Source organism: Heliangelus exortis, chromosome 12 (genome assembly GCF_036169615.1).
Source record: "Heliangelus exortis chromosome 12, bHelExo1.hap1, whole genome shotgun sequence".
Classification (NCBI taxonomy): domain Eukaryota; kingdom Metazoa; phylum Chordata; class Aves; order Apodiformes; family Trochilidae; genus Heliangelus; species Heliangelus exortis.
Window position 1 is genome coordinate 14,066,282 of NC_092433.1, and position 22,208 is coordinate 14,088,489.

Sequence of the window (22,208 nt, forward strand, 5' to 3'; positions counted from 1 at the left end):
CCCTGGCCAGCAAGCTCAGTGCATTTATTGTGCTTGATGCACACCAGCCTGTGCTCGCTTTCATCTGCTCCAGATCATGGGAATAGCTGGGATTGTTCTATTTGCTATTTGGATATTTGCACCTCTCACAGCCATAAGGAAAATTATTCTCCATTTTCCAAAAATTTATTGCTATTCAAGATTAATTTCACTGTCATGCTCTAAATCCTGGGCCAAGTTTGAGCTGTGGAGCCCTGGGGATGCCAGGGCAGAACCTGGTCCAGCCTCTTATGCTGCTTTTAAAAAGAAATTTCCCATTGCCAACAGAGCTGAAATCAACCTGATCCTTTTTTTTTTTTTTTTTTTTCTCCACAAAACAGAACAATCTACTCACAAAAAAGAAACAAACAGTTCAGGTTTCAAAGACTTTGGAACTAGGACTCTGGGATACAACAGAAACGAGAACAGGGGCTGCAGAGCTCCACCATCCCTTCTGAAGGGACGGGTGCTTCAGCTGAGCCTTTGTCTTGTTACATGTCACCACAGGTTATAAACGAGAGACAAACACGATTTCTGTCCCACCAGATCATTTGTTTGACATTAACAAAAGAAATAGAAAATAAAAATAAATAAAATTAAAAACCCAGTCCTCCCGTTAGGGCGTAAAACTGAAGATATGAAAACCAAAAATGAACGTTAGGTTAGTTATAAATGTGCTTGTTAAGTGTGTTAAATTAATGGCCAAATCACCAGCATTTTTTTTCACCCAAAATGAAATGCAGTTATTTTGCAAAACAACAAACTTTCTCTTTACAAAGGCTAGATTCTTGTATAAAACCATCTCCTATAAAGATACTATATTTCTATATTTCTACAAGGTTTTTCTAATCTACATTCTATTCTAAGGAAGGAGGAAAAGGAGATTACGTAGACAGCACAAATTAACTCCTTAAGTATTAATGCATCTCCATTTTCAGCCTGAAGGAGTACATATCTTAAGGAGCTATGAAAAAAGAAAACAAAATAAATATAACTCAACAGTCCTAACAATTTATAATGCATATACAATTGTTCACCTGCATCCTTTTGATTCTCTATATGAAAGAGAGAAAGCAACAAGGAGAGAAAAGAGAGAAACAAGAACAGATATGCAGGATTAATGAGCAAGTGGACCGCACAGCCCCCCAGTTATGTGTGATATATGACATTTGAAAAGAAGAAAAGTTGCCCCTTCTCACCCCCCACCCCCCCAAGCATGGGGTTACCAAAAGAAGCTCCTGAGGTGAGAGAAAAGGCTGCACAAATAGGAAACCAGAGAGGGCGAGCTCTGGGGACCCAGGGGGGATCTCCACGTGCTGGCGGGGCTGGGATGTGCCCTCCAGAGCTCGGTGCAAAGGAGTCAGTAAAAAAGTCGAGGAGGAGAGCAAGTACAGGGCATCCTTCTGCTCGAGAGCTAACAGACAGGAGACATGTAAGATCTGATGTACAGAGAAAGGACAGCCCCATATGGTCTTATACACAGGCTTGGGTAAAGATCTTATACGCAGGCAAAGGGACAGCTTTTTCCAAGTGTCCTTTATCTGAACTCTAGCTCCCTTCTCCCCGATGTGGCTGCTACCTTTTGATTGTGTACCAGTGACAAGCACTTTACAAATTGGGGTTACACAGAAGCAAAGTAAAAATGCATTCAGGTCACGGACATAAAAAACTGAAAAAACTTACAGACGGTCTGAGTTTCTCACAAACAGATGGGTTAATTGTCTAACCTGGTTTGGGCTGATAAAAAGTGACTGTGGACTTCTCACACTGGGTTTCACAGACAGAAGCAACAGACAAGCCAATGCTAAAAGACTTGAAGCAAGGAGAGTGAGTTGGTTTGGATCTGGACTTTCTTGAGGTAATGAGAACAGAAAGAGTGAGGACAGCATGGAGAGGAGGGTGGTAGGTACTCACGAATGGTTAAATCCATCACTTGAGAGGCCAAGCAGAAGACAGGATGCTCATACATTTCTCTCTTTTTCCCTATAAAAGAGGATTTGGGCATGCAAGAGGCTTAGGTCAGAGGTAAAGAGGTTATAGGCTATAGGTCAGAGGAAAACTTTTTATTAGGTTAAAAGGAAAGCAGCCGTAGAGTATTTTGGGATACACACGGGATAAAAGGAAGAAAAGAAAAAGAAAAAAAAAGGGTTAAAATTGGAGATCTACTGGATTAACCATTCAGCATGCCCATGAGTCACAAGAGAGGCTGTGACCATGACTCCAGAGGTTTGCTCTGAACTCTTTGCAAGATTATAATGATCAAAACGTCATGAATAGAGGGAAATAGAATTCCATTGGTTTAAGGCTCCGAGATACTAAGGATTTCAGCCTTCAGTATCTAAGGCTTTCACAGGTATTTCTTCATAAGCATAGCCTCAAGCACCCCTGCCACTGATGTGGTTCTGCATCTCTGACAAAACTCTCCCAACCACGTGGCTATTCAAATGTCAGCTTTCAAAAGCAGGATTTCAAAGCCAGGTACGGTGCACAGAAATACATCTCACCAAGGTGAATTTGTTATTTGCTCTTTGAAGGAAGTATTTGAACACTTAGGGGACTATGCTCATGAAAGAAAACCTGATGCATGCAGCTGGCGGATGTTGGGTTGTTCGAATCAACAATCCCAGCATGCTTGGAAATTGGTGTTACAACCACTTTTATAGAGATAGTATCAAAAAGTGGCTGTGGCCAATCACGGATAAAGAAGGAGAAAAGCAGAAAAGAGCAGGTAGTGTGGAATGAACTATTTCCCTGACAAGGTAGCTGGAAAAAATAAAAATAAAAAAAAAAAATTTGTTGCTTCAAAGTATTCCCAGACCTAAAAGTCACAGTGCGAAAAAGAGGGCAGGTAATTAACACAACCAAGAAGAATTGAGGCACAAAAGGAAAAGTACACACTAACTGGTCTACTTTGGAAATGAATGCATTTTTACTTACAGATCATAAAGTTTGTTTTTGCATAGATTTATCTGAAAGAAGAGAGCAAATCTTACCAACGAGTTAGTGATATTTACACAGAGAAACTAAGGGAGCCAGCCCTGGGTAGAAGCATCCATCAACAGAAAAGCTGCTTTTGATTCTCAGTCCTTCTCCATCCTTGTCAAATATATTTAAACATTGCATTTTACAGAATACACCAATTAAAATATCCTGTGAAGTCGAGTGCTTCAGTAAATTGCCTGATAATACAGTGCTTATGAAACCTTCGTTCCTTCTCTATTTTTGTCACTCATTACCAAGTCAAGAGTTGATAAACATCCTTTTAGTGCCCAATTCTTAAGTGTTTCTCACTGGATGCATAACAATGAATTCATTACCACTGGTACACAATTTGCATCGTTAGACAGAAAAAAAAAATGGAAAAAGAGAGGACATGTCATGTACAGAAACTGGACAATTTGTCATATAATAACCCAATTTTTCATGAAAACAAGAACTAAGAACAAATTGGAGAGAGTTTTGAGATTTTTTTTTTTTCTCCTCTCAATATTGTCCTAGAGGCATACAACAATTATCTCAGCTGTGGGAAAGCTTCACATCACACACAACAGAAACCCAAAGTTTAGAGCAGAACATACTAGTCATCTGGAACACACAGGTTTAAGGAACTGGGAACTCAGATAAAGTTGGGTAGGAGTGTCAAGTTGTGAATAGCAGCCAACAAGGTACCAACATAAACTGATTAACATGTAAAGAACAACTGGATCGTAGAGCTTCGGCTAACATGTATCCTCCAGCAAGCTTTAAAATGTCTTTTTGATGGCTACATGTGTCTCTGGTCACTGGTTATTATTCTCCCATAACTTAAAAGGTCAATAATATCAGCTACGCAGGATTTAGAGAGACAAGAAAGAAATCTGATGCAAGTATGAGATCACTGATCAATGACTGCTATGCAAACTGCAAAGACAATGAAACACTCCCAGAAAAAAGACATTTTAAATTGGCAACAAATGAGTAAGCATAGATTAAACAGTTTTTTAGATTCTTATTTTTCATTTGTTTCCTGAACTCCACTGTCACAAGCAATTAGCTGCACTATACCTTCAGCTGCAAAGATGACATCCCAAGTATTTCTCAATTTGTTTTTTAAAACCACGACATGAGTCTGAATTCTACACCACTGGCCAAATGCACTAATGATATTTAAAAAAAAAAAAAAAAAAAAAAAAAGCGACAGTTCCTTTTAACTGTTTCCTCTCTCTTTTCCAGAAAAAGCAGTGTTTTGCATAGCTTCCATTCTTAACTGCTTCCGAAGCCAACACCACAGAAACGACTCAAAATCACATCAGTTTTATTGACAAGTGAGCAAATAGCAAATGAGCTTCTTTTAAATAGCTCCCAGCCACAGTTGCCACCTAGAAATATAACAAAATTGTAATTTCACAAAGAAAGAGCCTTACCTTCAATTTTGGCATACTCTGATAGTCGAGTATAATTGACTAGAGCTGCTTGCTCCAAGCATTTACGGATGACTGTTTTTACCTCCTCTTGAGGGACCGGAGTAACTATGTCTTTCATCAGAACCTTGACACAAGAAAATCTGATTTGTTGTGGCATTGGGCACACAGAACTGCTTTTCTCCAAGCCCAGCACTTACATCCATTCCTACACTAGTGCTGCGTGGCTCTCAGGGCTGGAAGATCCACTACAAGGTCACCTTGGCCAGCCTGAGATGTGGGACCTACCCCTGCTGTATTATTCTTATGTCTCTGTGCCCTGTAGCATACCCTGAAGTTTGTGCTTCTGATTTTTTAGGGCAGGATATTAAGATCTAACCCAGCTTCCCCAGTGCCAGGCAATGTTATGCCTTGGGCTTAGGTCTGGGTTTGGCCGTACTGCTGGTTAGCCAAGGTGAGAAAGCATGTTGGGTGAATTAGGGACGAGGAAGATGATGGTGAGCAGGTTTCATCTGCCCAGGGAGTACGAGGCTGCCTTGAGATGGGAATTTTACCGGGCAGCAGCCAGGCATTGCTGATAAGGGGCTGTGGTGCAGATGCTTGCCAGCCAGATCCTCCACTACCAACACAGAGGCAGGCAGGCTGTGCTGCTTTCCCAGCCAGGCTGCACCCCCACAGCCCCCCCGAGCAGAAACAGAAGAGACAAAACCCCCAATTAATACCCCACATTTCAATATTACCATTAATGACACGCAAAATACATACACAAAAAAACCCCTGCTCCAGTTCCTCAAGCTCTTCTGGATGGAAAAATACATGAATACAGGTAATTTTAACCATAATCTCTTATTTCTATGCTTACCCTTTCCAGCAGTGACAGAGTAGCTTTTAGTGCACCTTCTGGACGGCCAAACGGAAAGCAGTACCTAGAAAAATCACATTGTGTTAACATCAGACCAGAAGCATGTGAACAAGCCTTTCCAGAGCTATAAAGATGCTTTCCTATATATGCCCAAACAACTCTCTAGTCCCTCTGCCTAGAATGAGCAGTCTTTCTACCAGGTATCTTTCTGGAAGGGTTTGAAGGTGCAGACACTAAGGCAGCAAAAACAGAGCACAGGGCAGTAATAAACTGGTAGATTTAGCAGCTTATTAAACCTGGGTGTTCCCTGGAGAGTGTTTAGAAGAGAGTTAAATATCATCTTCTTGTAAAAATGAAGAAAAAGCAAAAAGGCCCTCTGGAAAGGACATTTTCTTCCAGGTGATGCACCAGGCTGTAGGTAATGGGGCTGAAGCAGCCACTGTCCCTGGTGAGTGACACTGTGTGTGAGCACCCATCACACGTATGCCTGTAAACACGCACGACCTGCTCAGGACCAGCTGGTGTGCTGGGGGAATTCATCCCTTTTTGTGGGGGCAGTATCTACTCTTTCTCTGCTGTGACATCCCTGCAGAAAGCCCTGCTTGCCTGTGTACCGGGAAGAAGGGAAAAGAAATGAGTAATAACTGAGCAGAGGGAGAAATAAGAGGATAGGAGATTTTTTTCTGTTGTTAAATTTTAGAAAAAAATCCACAGCATAACCATGTCTGTGGGAGCAAGATGGTTTGAAATACCCTTTAAAGGTTATATATTTAAAATCACTCTCCAGTTACAAACATGCTACAGAGCAAGCTTCACTGCCCTGTGTAGGTCTGTGCCACATATGCAAAATTCCCGTATGGATTCAAAACCTGCCTTTTGGCTTTGCTGCTTATAGGAGGGAGCTGGGAGGAAACCAGTCCTCTCGCATTCAGCCTGGGCTCTTTGCCTTTACCTAAAATGTGTGATCTGATTCTCCAGAAGCAAACGAAGCCTCTCCTTGATCTCTTCAAAACGCTCTTTCTCGTCTACGGTCACGGTTCCTATCCCGTCAGGCCTGGAGGAGAAATGCCACGGGTGACTCAGATTCCACCTCACCACCCTGGTCACCCGTCCCCACAGCACACAGCTCTCTAGGAAAGGGATGTCACCAACTATGACACCCAGGACAGAGGATGGGCCACACTGAGATGCGGGTGATCGCGGCAGCACGACTGCTGCGGTATCAAAACCAAACAAATAAATAAATATCCTCTTTTAGAAGGGTAATATAGATGTGGAGATCCCCGTCCTGTTTTTTCTGTGACAGAGAAGTCTGAAACAGCAGAATCTCCTTTTAAATCTGGGTATATGAGAGGGAATGCAATGCCAGCTCTCACTACAGGATCGGGCCCATTCCTGGCAAAATGGACTGAATTTCTGCAGAAAAATTCAGCTGCCGATTTAACAGAATTCACAGTATAAAAGAAACTGGACACCAGGCATATATACAAACATTTTATATAATTCTGCACTCCCTTCATAACCGCTGAATCACCCCATTAATGTGATTTCTTCATGTGAACCATCTTCAGTATATTCTGATGCACTGAGAGGGGCACGCATTTGAAAAATGCAATGCCTTCTTGGTCCTTTGATTGCCTTTTTTTGTAAAAATCAAACACACTGATACAATTTATCTAAGACTTTGTCTGACTATATACTATGCTCTGCTATTTCAGGAGTGCACAGGGGTGTGTTGAGAGGCACCCAGGTCCTGCTGCTGGGGGCTGTTTCTCATTTTTCACAGAGCACTGCGTGCAGGCGAACCGCTCCTGAAGCTCTCCTGGGGATGGATGATGCCGTGGTACCCACGCTCTTCCACCCCATACCTCTGCTGATGCCAACCCACCCTGGAGGCCAGAGCAGCAATCCCCTCCTTCTCCCCCCACACCCACACAGCTAAATACTCCGTTCAGCAGAATCCCAGGCAAGAAGAGAGTCTAAAACACCCACCAAAGGAATTGTCCAGACAGACAATCAACGGCACTGCTCCCCACTGCCAGCCAGGAGCAAAGTCTACGGATTTGTGTACTCCTGGGCAACTCTACTGGCACAAGCACTCCTTGGGTAATGTAAGATGTCTTAAAATTGATCAAATGTTCTTACTCAAAGGCCTCCTCCAGTGTTCAGCTTAAGCTGCATAAATCCGCGGTACTAGACTGGTTTGGCTATACAAAAGACTTGGCAAGGGATTACAAAGCTTCTAATGAACCTCCTGTCAGGGGTTAATTGGTTGGCTTTATTTTCCTCTTAAAGAATCAAAGGCCCCAAACTTAAAAAAACAACAACCCAAACCTATAAAAAAAATTAAAACCTATAAAATCTGTACAATCGCTTCTCCTTGATCCGGCACCTAGTAAGCTCTTAGTATCATAAATATGAACTCTGATATACCAACACAGGTGAATAAACCATTAAAACATTTTGCAAGAGGAACTTGCAAACCTCACACGATATTTACTGCAAAATTTTAAAGCTAAATAAGCATTAAATGAAACTTGCAACATGGACACAGAAAAGGACTTGAATACCAGGGGATGTATTTAAATTTAAACAGCATTTAATCAGAAATCTTTACTTGATTATTTGCCAAATTCAGTTGTGTATTAAAGAAAAAAAAGGAAAGAAGATTTAGTCTGAAACATGGATAAAATGTCTCAGCTGGGGAACACATTTCATAAACAGTTTTGGAAGTATGGATCTGGTCTCATTAGTACCTAATTAGGACTAGTTATTTTGAAGAAATGAGCAAGGCACAAAAAAACCAAATTAGATATCAAGGAAAAATTAATGTCTGAACATGCTTAATATATTTTCATTCCAAAGTTCCATAAAATATTTAATATTCAGACAGAGATGTTCATGCCTTTTGTGATGCTGTATACCTCGCAGCGTCTGCTTTGCTCCAAGCAGAAGAGCAGATAATTTGAGACAGACCTCAATAAATGCTGTACATTAACGGCCAGGCTGGAAGTCCTCATTTGACTTTTGGCATTTCTTTCCCTCTCCTGTACCCATAACAGCTCACAGAGTGTCACCAGGTTAATTGTAGCAGAGCTGACAAACGAGGCTGGAAAAGCCACCTGCCCTGGAAGTGATTTCCTGATGGACTGAAAGTTGTGTTACCCTTTGCTGGGTCAATAACCTCAACCACAGGATCTGACAGCTCAGGATGGGCTGTGGCCCCTTCACACCAGTTTCTTGCTGTATTCAAGTGCTTCAGTTTTGCCATAACATCTTATTTAGTGCTCACCATGCAACGATTCCTGTAGGGCACCCAAAACGATCTGATGCAACAGCAACAGTCGTGTCCCAGTTGGGCACAAAGCTGTGGTCTTTGTGAGCCAGGAGGCCACTGAGCCCAGTGGCTCTGGCCACCACTCCCTCTATGCAGAGCACACTGCTCTTGCATATCTGCTGCAAACTTGAGACAATCTACAGGTCAGCTGTAGCCATTTTTGGAGCAGTGCTGATGTCTGGAAGGGCCTGCCAACTGAGAGCCATCACCATGGCAAGGACTCCCTTTCTCACCCAGCTGTGGACTATATTGCATCTGACATGATGAGCATCTCTTGAATCTACCTTTCAAATTTTCGGCAAACCATTTTCTCACTGTCCTTCACAAAGTTGACATTTTCGGCAGCATGATAGGAAAGATGTCATGTCGGCTGCTTTTCAAGTTGTTGTCACAGTGGTTAGCACCAGTTCTGTCATCTTTGCTTTCCTCACAATCCCCCATCTTGAGCCATGTCACAAATAATAATACTTCCAATGTTTTTGTCAAATTTCAAATACTATAACTCAGCTGCACATCTTCGGATTTACTAGTTATGTTAATCTTTGTTGCTCATCTTCCCAGAAGCTGAAGCATTAGGGACTCATTAATTAGTGACAAATGCAGGATATACATAGAACTGGAAAAACACTACCCAAAGCTTTGCACTTAATTTATTAGCTTGATGATTTGGAAACCTAATTAAATATTCAAGTCAAATATACTTTGAAAATGTAATCTTTTAGAAGGAACATATTTATTTTCCCTTTTGCAGGAACACAAAGGCTATATTGCTTAGCATCACTATAATTTAAGATTCACTTCTGTGCTCTAGACAATTCCAGTACATGGCCGAAAAAAATCCTCAGGAGTAGCTCAAGTCACACCAGCTCGTTTTAATGCTTATTGGCAATTTTGCAAAGGTCTCAGATCAACTTCAGTATTTGCTATTTGATCTCCTGGACAGAGGCACCAACTCCTCCAGGAAGCAGCATTTCTGCAGCAAGGGTACCTGAAACCCAGCTGGGAGAAATGGATGTTCTCACATGTAATCCACAACAGTATCACTATTAAAACTGAAGCAGTGGTGACGAATGAGAAGAGAGTAAAATTCTGTGTGCACATCATATATATATATATATATATATATAAACATAAACAGGTGCATGAGGGACAAAATAGATTTGGGTCTATGAATTTGGGTCAACAGATAAAATCAATGTCTCCATCTGTGTGGAGACAAAATTTCATCCAATACTCTAGAGCTCCAGCTCACGGACACTTGAGGTGTATGGCAGAAGTTGTGGGCAGAGAGGGAAGCAGAAGAGCAAAAAAAGGCAAGAAAAATAAATAAGGAAAATTTTAATTATAAGTAAACAAGCTTCAGATCACTCCTTCTGCTGCAGATTCACTGTGTTGGCTCTAAACTAATAAATTCCCACTGTAAGTATTTCATATGAAAAGTTTTAAATGCCACTTTCCTAATCCCCTCTTGTTTTTAAGTTTTAAGCTCATAAAAACAACAACATCAACAAAGCAGGTGGTGAAATTAAAAAAAAAAAAAAGGTTGCAATTTAAAAAGCAAAAAGAATAGTCCTTGTTTAGCTTAGATGGTTTGCACAAATTCCAGGGTTAATTATAAATTATAATTAAGACCTGTGATCCTAAGGCCACTGCTTTATTCTACAAGCCCCGCCTCCCCCCATGCCCTTTTCTAATTATACCCAGTGCCCCCAGGGCTAGTTATGCTGCTAAAACAAATATATCAAAATGATTTTTAACAAAGACTAATATATGAAGCAATAGCATGCATTTGTATGCAATTATAAATACACCATATAGCTCCAGTGGGTTAATCTCTTTGACATGAGCCTGCATGAAATACCATGGCGGCTAAAAAAAAATGAAAAGACATATCATCTTTTACACCTTTTATGTTTAACTTGTCTACACTTTTTTTTTTTTTTTTTTTTTTTTTAACCGGGGAAAATATTGCTTACACGTAGCAAACAGATCTTTGCACGCACTGTGAGCCTTGGCATTCAGAGCCAAGGGGAAAAAAAACAATGTCAAAAACTGATGCAAATAATTTGATTTTTAAAGTAACAACTCAAATATAAAACACGTGCTGCCTTCAGCTCCCTTGCTGGCTGCCAGGTGCAGCACATATGAGCTATACAGTAAACATCGATGATTAGTGCCTTGGACAGCATGTGTGGGGACAGCCTTTCAAAGGATGCCTTGCAGGAAGACTTCCCTGCACGATGTCCCACCGGTTGCAGGGGGACCAGCTCTGGGGACGTGGGCAGGACCACAGCTGCTGCCTCCTGCATGTCCCCCAGCAAATCTGACCTGAAAGAGCCCACCTGTTTAGACCCCTTGTAAAAAAAAAAAAAAACAAAAAAACTTATTCAGCAAACATGGATTTTTTTTTTTCCCCCCCTGACTCCTCTTTTCTTCCGGGAATTCACACCCGGTACATGCTGTGGGTTGAAAGCCCTTTGTTCAACCCAGCCCTCCACCCTCTCCAGATGCTGCAGAGCACGGGAGCCATTTCACCCTCCCAACTCCTACCTTCCTTGCCCAGCACCAAGCCAAGGCACAGCTCACTGCCTCCCATGAGTAATCTGCACCCCTGAGGCTGGGTGGCTGGAGTGGATGGTTTGTGAGCTCTGCCACCCCACACCCAATGCCATGGGCAGCTGGTTATCTGCTGGGGGCTGGCAACCCACTGCCCTGTAACACTGGGCCCTATCTGATAGAGAGCCCCAACACATCCCCCATCACTTATCATGGTTGGGACATGGAGCTGGCACCTAATGAAAGGTTTTGGCATGGCTCTCTGACAGACTTCAGCCTGTCTTACCATGGCCAGGGCTGTGTGTCCACATCACACCTGGTACCCGAGGTACTAGGGAAGCAGATGAAGATACTGTGATATGTTAATGGATATACTACTTCTTTTAAGGGACCAAAACCCTCCTGTTTCATTTTTTTAACTAGCTGTATGGAAATCTTGCCTCTGTGTCAAACATCCGGATATGCAATTATAATACAATGGAAAAAATTCAAATATGTTATGCAGACTTCTCCGTTCCTCAAGGTTTATGACAATAACACTATTTCTGCTGGCTTACAGTTGTAATGGAAGCTAATGTTAATTTTAGCTAATGAAAGAGCTACTGCTTGAAAGCAAGACTGATGCTGTAAAACACAGCTGACAGAGGAAAGGACAAGTCTCTGATTCACCAAATTAATTAATTGAGAGATTGGAAACTGCTTGGACCTTGCATAAATTGTCAATGAACAACCTGCAGAGAATTATGCTGTTCCGTTGTTATTAGACTGGGGGGGATTCAGTCTGGTACCATGATTTTGTTAAGCTTTATGGATGCTAAAACTTACCATCCACACAATCAATATTTCAGTCTTATTTTTAAAAGTTTGGGATTAGCAAGTGGAAAGTAGTTTTGTTTTTTTTTTTTCCTGCCAACTTTAACATTTAAAAAGAAAGTTATTACATAGCCAAGTGCAAAAATGGCATCTGTGAAACCAAAGTCACTCCTGAAAGCCACTCCTTCAACACAGCAGGAATAATCCTCCATGTTTTAGGCTCTAACTTTGAGCTTGGGAAATCTGAGCTCAACTTTCTGCTCTCTCATGTGCAGGCAGGGAAGCAGCAGGGCTCCTCTCACACACCACTTCTCTGTGTGCCAAATGGTGCTGGCACAGTGTGGTCATAGCCCTGCAATGCCAGGACAGTGACAAACGTGGAAACTGAAGGCAGGGAAAGGCCTGGGTGATCATGCAGAACCTTCAGTAATTTTACCCCAAATCATGATGTCTTTCCAAAACCACTCCTGCTTCTTGCTTTCACTAGGTTTGGGGTTTTTTTGAGGACTAAAGGAAAGCAAGTCTCAATACTATATTGGTGGTACCAAGTGCAGACACCAGGAAACATAGTGCATGTTGGGTGCCTGAATAATTTTATGCCTTTCCTACCTATCACACAGGTAAATGCATAAGAAATCACAAAATCTTTTATAATAGCAAGGATTTACAAAAGGCATCCAGTGATACCTGGCAGACAAAAGTCTGATTGCAACTCACCAGTGACTACAACAAGGAAAAAGCCTCGAGCTCCTCAGTCTTAGTGATGAGTAAGTAACTGGGTACCAGCAAAACCATTCACAGTCTTTGGGCAGTCCCTGCCTTCCTGACAGTCTCCACCCTACTTGAGGTATCTGCACTTAACTTAAAACAAGCAACTTAAATTTAAGTTCATTTATACTTGCAAAAGGATGAAATTAACAGAAAAATTAAGGGGACCGTCATGCGAAGAACAGTGACTTGCAGCCTTCTTTTGGAGGCATTATGTCAGGCTGTCAGCTGTCTGAATAAGCTACATGAGCCCAAGGGAGGGGAAGAGAACCAAACCTTTACACGTAAAGCAACAGAGCTCCAAAATATTCCCTCCAATCACATTCTGACCATTTCACCTGCTGCGGGTGCAGGGTCAGCTCCAAGCTGGAGGTGCATATCCACCAGCAGCCATCCTGCTCCCATCCTGGCTGTGATCCAGTGGCTGTGCCACCGAGGCAGGAGCTGGACAGGCGAGGAGGCATCATCCCTGTGCTGATGCCTGTCATCCTGTCAGCCTTGACCTCCAGGCTGTCCTCAGCATCCACACCGCAGCCTGCACTGCCCCGCTGACTGCGAGCGACTGTTGCCTCGCTGCCTGACCTTATGCAAACACGATCCAACCAGACAGCCCACCTCAGCTCCATCACTGTCTGCTGCTAATACAGGAGATTGATAGCCACATGAAATTATCTCCCTGCCTGACCTTCATTACTGGCTGGCAGATCCTGACTGACAGCCAATCTTGTTTTGGGGAAAGCCAAACCACCCACTTGGGTTGTTTTACTGTCTGAAAGCGAAGGAACTTCCTTTTGTAAATGAAATTGATGCTTCCTCAGATTCAACAGAAAAAGAAGCCTTTGTTAAAACTGAAAAACGTCTTGTAACTTGAATCCCTCCCAGATCACCATGCATACCAATAACAACACAGCACAAGGCTGCTTGTAGATGCTCTGTCGGATGTGGTGCCGAGTCCCAGGGTAGGCATGCTCCTGCCTCCACAAATTTTACTCAGAAAGTTTTTCAGCTCTGCAATGAGCTATAGGTTTCCTGGACAGAGCATGGCCAGCCCCGAGGCAACAAACAACGTATGATTGCAGCAGGTGGATGAAGGGATGTAGCTCAAGAGAACCTGGCTTTACACACGTGGCAACTGCCAGCAAGGACTGCCTGGGTAAATATTGGCTTTCTGTCACTCTCTCTGCCAGCCAGCTCACAAATGCATGATGCACGTGGCCTAAAGAGCTTTCTGAAAAGCAACTGTGACTTTTCCTCTCAGATATTCCCATTTCTTATGGTAGACACAAAAGACAGTCATGTTTTCTCTCTGACCCCCTGTGGTTTTTTTTGGGGACCTACTGATAGCAGAGGTCAGAAATCCCTGTGCCATGCTCCTTGAGCTCCTGAGTGCTGGGCAGAGCCTGCCCTGGTGGGAAGCACAATGCCCCATCCTGGCAGCAGAGAGATGGCTGTGACCAATAATGGACATGACCCCTCAGCCTTTTGATGCAAAGTCAACCATCAGATAAAGATAGCTAAATCATTGCAAAACATCTTGTTCCTTTCTTGAAAGACTTCAAATTAAGTTACTGAAAGAGTCTGGCTGGGCTGGGCTGAGCTGCCACTCTGGCTGCATCCAGCAGTCTCCCAGCAGCCACACACAGCCCTGGGCAACTCTACAGGCACAGGACTGAGATCTACACATCACAAAGGGTTTTAAAAAAACAACATTTTCCTAAGCCTGCAACTCTCCAGGTGGAGTGTCACCACCTCTGGTACCAACAGATACCTCCTGCCACCATCCCTGATGAAGAGGGTGCTCCAGCTCTGGCTGTGTTGGACCCTGTGAAGAGGTACATGGTATATCTCACGCAACCATCTGATCTACTCTCTGTTATGGGTCAAGCAGGCTTTGAGCAAGGTCCTGTCTCCACAATAGCCTCCTGCTGGGATGAGCCTATGGAAGGGGGGTTACGGGAGAAGCCAGTTTTCTCACACCTGGCCCCATTCCCTACCCACCCTGGGAACCATCACCTAAACTCCCACCAAGAATACTCAAGTCCCTGACTCCCTGTGGCACTTGGGTCCCCAAACACCATCCATCTCCCAGGAGAGCCGGCGGCCCAAATGCCGGCGCTGCGGTGGGGTCTGCCCTGCTGCAGGGACAGGACCCAGGACCTGCCTGGTGTGCTCAGCGACTGAAGAGCCCTCTACAACACACTCCTGTGCACTGCACATTTCCACTTACCTTTTGGGCTCAGGATTCGGCTGCTGGGTTTTGGAATCTTTCCTTTTTTTGGACTCCTTTTTGGAATCCTTTTTTGTCTCCACTTCAGCGGCAGGGGCTTTGCCCCCCTCGCCGTTTGCACTTGGCTGTGACCCACCAAGTAATTCTGCCATGAGTTGGCTTTGGGGAGTGATTGAAACGCAGGGGGGCAAGGCCAGCAGTAAAAGTGAAAGAAACGAGAAGAAAGCATGAAGAAAACTCAAAGTAAAACGAAAGGAAACTAAACTGAAAGGAAACAAGTGAAATCAAGTAACAATTGGCAAAGAAGGAACGAATGAGCAAAAGAAAGAACTAAAAAAGAAACTAAGGAAGCAGCATCTCGGTTTCCATGACAAGATGTATGAAAGTAACTGCAAAAGCAAGTGGCAGCCTTGCAATGTGAAACCTGGGCAATGTGTGTCATAATTTGGGATGGTATTTACCAGAGGATTTATGAAAACACGTGATTATTTTATACCATTCCTTTCTTCAGCAGCATATGCAGGATAGAGAGTGATATCTCGAAGTACAGAATCCAACTTAACAGAAAAAAAAGCTTCAAAAGATGCTGCAATTGATGCTACAGATGTCAACAAAATAAATAGAAAAGGAAAAAAGCAAAACTCCAATTCCTCCCATCAAAGATTTGCCACATTTGAGAGAGGAACAGGCTACTTCTTGAAACTGAAATTGCTTTACAACAGCAGTAAGACAAAATTTTCAGTCATGTCTAAGCAATTTCCAAACTGACATCATATGGACTTTAAATGAGGCATCGGTGCTTGAAGGCTTAAAGCTCTTCTGAACACTTAAGTTTGATACTGCTGAAAATTCCACTGCTGCAACCCATCAGATCCCCTCACACAGCAATTAAATCAGTACAGTGTGTAATTTGCTTGTATTTATTCAACCCATGACAGTAACATTTACTTCAAACTCTTTCTTGCCCAGAGCTTCACCTAGTAGGTGCCTGGGTAAGAAAGTTAAACCCCCTCATTTCTGTATCCTCTACGTGAATTTCTATTGCTTACATTAAACAAGCAATGAAACAAACAAACAAACCAACCAACTATGCCACTAGAAGTGCTGCTGCCAAACATCCATCATGAAAATACACTGGGGACTGTTGTGCACTATCCAAAGAAAGCTATTTTTGACAAAAGTCATCCCTTGCTGGCAGGGAGAGCTGCTAGCCAAAAAGAATTCCTTACCTGTTGCCATGAACATGTGATGCACAAAAGGCAAAGCTGTAGTGAAGTAAGGTGGGGTCAATCATAGCTCCGTTTTCTGCGCGCTCTAGCAAATCTCTGAGGTAGCAGAGATGTCTGTGACAGCCTCTCACTCCATTACGTGCACAATACTCATCTAGCACAAAGACCTGGCCAGGACTAAACCAGCCCTGTTTAGAAATAGAGAGACTTGATTTTAAATATAAGTTATTAAATGCAAAGGCTATCAGATTTGGAGGTGTAGTGGTCAACTAATAAAAGAAATGCAAACCTAAGGCTACGTTAAGGAGAAAGGAGAGAGGTCACTCTTAAACAATACAGTCTGTGGATCATCACCCAAATACAGCATATACTCAGTTCAACTGTTAACAAAACATATTATGCTACTATTATAGGAAAATTTCATTTAAAATGCTGAAAAGTTAGGCCAGTTCATGTCAGTGCCTAGGGAAAAAAAAAAAAAAAAAAAAAAAAAAAAAAGGAGAGGAAAAAAAACCATCTTTAAGAGATGACAAAGATTCAGTTATTTAAACAGCGTTGAATCTCACTTCGGGGATGGGACTGTACATTTGGCCAGGAGCAAGAAGAGTGGTCTGAGGGAGAACATGGAGGATTACACTGAACAATGACTCCTCTTGCACCTGGCAGGTAGGAACATCCTGCAGACAGAGGAAGGCAGCTCTGCAGTATCATGAAGGGACCTTTCCCACTGTCTCTAATGTGTTCCCAATGGCGATGCGCTCCACCATCACCCTCCTCCTTGGCACGGAGGCAAAGGAAAGCTCTGCTCACGAGCAGGGTTTCTTTTCACATCCAGAAACCACAGACTATTTCTGTCTGTCAGTCCTGAGGGCCTGGTGACACATGCCTTGTGGTGTAAGGTCCATGCTCCTGAGGAGGATGCCCTTCCCCGTGGTGGGATGACTCCGGTGAATGTCCTGGGACAGCCAAAGCAGAGCGTGCTGCTGCCTTCGGGGAAGGCACTAGTGAGAACAGGAATATTCTTGTAGACTGCTTTTCAAAATGCTGCAAAACCGTCAATATTTACATGGAAATTTGGGTGCTAAACAATTGCTAAGACGCAGCTCTGGAATGCATCAAGCTGCAAAATCTTTCATCATTTAATTGAAAAGTTCCTGCAGCGGGCGGGAGAGTAGTTGAGGCAGAGCACTGCCCCTATAGGCAACTTCTTTGCCACCCCATCTGTTACCCCAAATGCTACATCTTAGAAACAACACTGCTGTGAAAGATTAAAATATATTTTCTACCACTCAGATGACACCAAATCTTTTCTAGATGCCAAAATAGCTGCTTTGAAAAGAGTTGAAGAAATATCAATTAAGAGCTCAAAGACATAGAGAAGGATTTGCTCATCCTTATTGGGCCAACTCCAAAACAGATTGAGGAAAGAATTAAAATAATGAGGGGAAAATGATAGATATAGGGAGCAGCTACAGTGCTGGGATCAGTAGAAGTGCACATTTCAAAATGAAGCCACAGAACAATGCAGATGGGACGGCACTCTGGAAGGCTATTTTTTGGGAGGGGTGTATTTGCCTTCACCGCTTTCAGTGGTATATTTGCTTTTTGGTTGGTAGTGTTACGCTTGGTTCTGGATTTTTTACATTGCCTGTTTGTTGTATCCTTGGACTGTCTCTCCACCTTGCCCTTCTCCACAACCAGTTGTTGGTGATCAGATGCAGTAAAAATATAGAAATGCCATCACTGTTTTGTGATAGGAAGATGTGTGCATTGTGTTACTGGGGGAGAAATGCAGCTGAAATTTTCTGTTCACCTAATACATACAAAAGACTCAGTCCTCCCTATGGGGTAAAATCTTGGACATACTGACACCCATAAGAAGGGCTGGCCTTAATTTCACTGGAGCCAGGTATCAAGCCCAGAGTTTGGGCTGAAAGAAGCAGCGGGCTGGACCTGGTGATCTGAAGTACCCCACAATGCTCCCAAGTGCTGCCAAGTTTTGGTCCTCAGGTGAACAGAAAGGATGAGGAAAACCACTCAAGATCACTGCCATGGCTCACTGAGGGGAAGCCTGAGTGGAACCTCAGAGGTTCAGTGATGAGCCTCACCACGATACCTCATGAGAGCACAAGCAAGCAGACATGGGGGGAAGAGATCCAGACCCCAGGAGGACCAGGTGGTCTCCTTTTGCAGAGCTGAGGTGTGAAATAAAGATCCTGCTGCTGAATGGGTCTCCAAAGGAGTAGTAAATGCTGCTCCATATAGCCCCAGAGTAAAATCTAAGGTCTGATGAGAGGCAGCATTCAGAGGGATCCCCCATATCTTCAGGCAGATCTTTGCTTGATTAACATTAGCCTGGTGCAACCAGGTGACAAGCAGTTAGTCTGGTAAGTGTAGCTGAGTGGTATCATGCTGGGTGTCCCTCTCCAGCACAGCCAGGTGTAGCTCTGTGTGGTATCCCAGATGCTCTTCAATGGCATGAGGAAACCTGGAGTGGACATCAGAAGGAGGCCATAGAGCACAGGGAGCTCAGCTGGCCACGTTCAACAAGCTGAACTGCATCAAAAAGACACAGTGGGGAGTGCAAGGGGAGCTTTGAAGCTGGAGCAAGGCTTGGTCAGGGTTGGTGAATCACTGGCAATTTTTCTAATGGTAAATGCAGCTTTTGCAAAAAACAGGGCTTCAGAGGGAAGCTTTTCAGTAGTTGATTTTTCTCATTTACTACAGGAAAACCAATAGAATTTCATTTTGGGGGTCTGCTTCATGGACCACTTAACCTGACTCCTTCACATCATCTCAGCTAAGCTGAGCACTCTGGAAAACCACTGTTCCTCAGCTGTGAAGTCCCATGAATGCTGACACATCATGGGCAATACAGATCCATCAGGGACCCATCTGTGTGAGCCAGATGCTGGGGGTAGGTTGGGAAGTCTTGGGAGGGGCTGAAGGGCAGTCTCAGAAATAATGCACATGTCCAAGCAGAAAGGAATGAAGACCCACATGTGTGGGTCTTCACAGCTGGAAGAGCTGCAGACTCTTCCCAAAAATCCAGGAAGAGCTGTGAATGATACTGTGCTACCAGTTTTGTAGACGATGGGCAGGAGCCCTCAGCAAGCAAGGCAGACAAGGCTCTTCCCCAGCACACTGCTCTCTGCCAGCAAACATCACTTCTGCCACAGCTGAGATGAATCAACCAGCCTGTTTGTTTTCATAGGGATGCCTGGCTCAGCCAGAGAGTGGGCTCACAACAACGTTGTTTAACCTGGTTCCACAGAAAGGAGACAATGCTGGGTTATCCTCTGTGTTGGGGTAAGACACTGTGGCTGGGTAAGTCTTCCCTGGCACCCCCACATCCACGGTGGAAAACAAGAAGAGGTGTGACGAGGCGAAACTCTGCAGGACTTTGCCTGGGGATGTCCTGTAGGGAGAATAACAATTGCCCAGCAGCACACAGGGAGGACAGAGCAGGCTTACCATGGGCTCACAGCTCCTCCAGGAAAGCCAGCACAGTGGTATCATCAGCATCCCAAAGACATAGCATGAGCAACGGGAGCTCTTTGCAGTTGAACTCAAATTTTGAGGTCAGTCTGGTTTTTTTTATGCCATAATCAGGACAAAACCATAGTAAAATAAGTAAAAGAAGCATGTGAAATCCAAGTGTAGGTGAACGCAGGCCATTATTCCCTTTATAACACTCTGCAATGGGTGATTTGAAAGTAGGAGGTTAATTGGTGATGCTGCACTCCGAAGAGGCACAAGTCTTGGTGCTGAGGGGAGTTTCACCACTCCAGTCGCTTCCAGTAAGGGCCTAAACATCTCCATAACAAGCAGAAGGGTGGCTGGTGGGTCTCTTGAAGAGAAACATTGTTAATCAGATTCAGTGATGACCTCGGAAATCTATCCATGACTTTAATTCAACGGGCACAGCTCTCTCTCATCAGGCCCCAGACTGCACAGAGACAAAACCAGCTGCAAGCCAACCTGTCAGACATGCATGGATGGGGATGGGCTTCCTAGGGTCAGCCATGCGTGGGGAGCAGAAGCTGCATGCCAAATTCACTGCCTGCTGGAGCAAAGACTTCGATGGAACTGGTGAGAAACCTGCTGCAGGTCTGACAATGTTCCCACCAAGCCTCTTTGTACCACTCGGGTATCTGCGGGTAAAGAACACACTGAAGCCTTCCCCCATCCCATTCTTACCTGAGGGGACATCCACAACAGTTCCTCCTAGCCCTGTCACTCATCAGCAAGGTGACAACTCACTACTGCTAATGGCATTTACTGGATCTTGGCTCTTCTGAGAAGATCAGCCCTCGTGTGTAGTGCAAGGAGCAGAGCAAGCAGGTGAGAGGAGCCCCATGGCGAAGGGGGACGAGGGAGACAGGATTTTGAGACTGCCAACTGCTCAGTTGTTCCCAGGTTACTGCTTTTAATAGCAAACCACTCAAGAGCCCCAGCTCCAGGGACTGCATAGCTAACAAAAGGTGAAAAGAAGCCCAGGGTGACATCCCAGTGCAGAGGTTTCTCTGCAACACGAGGAGGGTGGCAGGTCCCATGCTATGTTCAGGACAGGATCAGCATTTTGGACCCCTCTAGAGAGGCTTTACTGAGTTCTCTTCTCAAAACCTAAGAGCCTCTTCACTCTCCTCAATAAAACTGCTAAAAAGAATTGTTCAAGTTGTTTTGTTAAAGGTCATTTAAATCCTCACAATACCAAAGAGCCTCCAAGCACTACACCCCAGCCAAAGGCTACCAGCTGTCCTGGAGCATCTCAGTGCCACTGTCCTAGAGACCATGTTAGGCACCAGTGGGCTGAGAGCTGCAACCTGTGCCTATGAGAATCATCAGGATGGGCATGAGACTACATGAGCTTGGACAGACGGCAGCATCACTGTGGTTATCCACACAGTCCCATCTGTTACCTGCTTAGGATCCCTGCTCATAAAGGGGGACAAAGCTGGGACACAGTTACTCCTGGTGGGACTCCACGGACATGGGAGGTGGTACCAGACCGTCATCTTTCCCCTGTTCTTTCATCCAGAAGACTCTGGAAGGCAGTGCAGGTGGCTGCAAAACACTGCTCTCTACTTCATATCCCCACACTGGCGTTGGCAGGAAGAAACATTTTACGCATTTTAAGCAAACAGAAATGGTAAAGACAGTGCAGCTGGAGAAGAACAGCAGTCAGCCTCTCAAAAGAAAATACCTCTGGGCCAAATTCAAACCTGGTGTAAACAGAAGTCAATCTTCCAGCAACAGGGGGATTAGCCCCCACTCGCACTAGCTTTGACTTTGCTGCTTGATGTTTATATCACTAGAGACCAAAGAATATACTTGCCAGACAAGAATAGGAATCATTAAGTCTGTGGTCCAAAGTGAGGCGCTGAACCATCTCAAAGAGTGAAGCGTGGTCAAAGTTACAGGGATTGGAAGAGATAAATTCATCCATGCCATGCTTTTGAGCTCTATCTGCATCTGTTCATTTATACATATAGAGAAAGACACCATTTAGAGAGATATAAGACATTTTAGTTGACAAATACAACAGAAAAAAATACACAGTATGATGCATGAAAGCTAAATATCTCCTCTACCCTACATCGCCATTAACTTTTCTCTTTGCAGGCTATACAGTACAGGTTTCACCTCCCATTGTCAACTTGCATGAGTTATGGACTATCTTATTGCATTTAGAAAAAGGTTTTAGAATTAACATCTTGTCAACTGCTCATTATAGTGCATTTATTCTGTACTTAGAAACAGAACACAAACCCAAGAACTTATTCTGTATCTTACAATACGCTGTGAGTTAACAGAATTTTGGCTCACAGAAGTAAATTAGCTCCTATTTAGTTGGTTGCAGTTAATTATAATAGATTCTGCCATTCTACTGAAGTTACAGCTGTAGCATTTTTCTCTACATTTACTAGGTTTTCTAGGTACCGAACCAGTTAAGTTGTTCTTTATCCAAATGCCAATGTTTGTTTCCCCCACGGCA

At 43.7% G+C, this 22,208-nt stretch overlaps 1 protein-coding gene across 20 annotated transcripts in view; it reads right to left on the bottom strand.

Annotated features, from left to right (window-relative positions):
* CADPS (calcium dependent secretion activator) overlaps positions 1–22,208 on the bottom strand; it is a 203,323-nt gene that overhangs the window by 64,045 nt on the left and 117,070 nt on the right. For 7 of the 20 annotated variants that reach the window (XM_071756173.1, XM_071756183.1, XM_071756175.1 and 4 more), the window contains 7 exons: positions 21,549–21,685; positions 16,211–16,398; positions 14,982–15,140; positions 6,233–6,334; positions 5,281–5,344; positions 4,422–4,545; positions 1,056–1,073 (listed from right to left, as the gene is read on the bottom strand). In XM_071756173.1, the coding sequence (XP_071612274.1) occupies positions 1,056–1,073; positions 4,422–4,545; positions 5,281–5,344; positions 6,233–6,334; positions 14,982–15,140; positions 16,211–16,398; positions 21,549–21,685 (792 nt within the window). The remainder of the gene's footprint in view (positions 1–1,055; positions 1,074–4,421; positions 4,546–5,280; positions 5,345–6,232; positions 6,335–14,981; positions 15,141–16,210; positions 16,399–21,548; positions 21,686–22,208) is intronic. The other 13 variants (XM_071756178.1, XM_071756185.1, XM_071756184.1 and 10 more) reach the window with 3 other exon arrangements.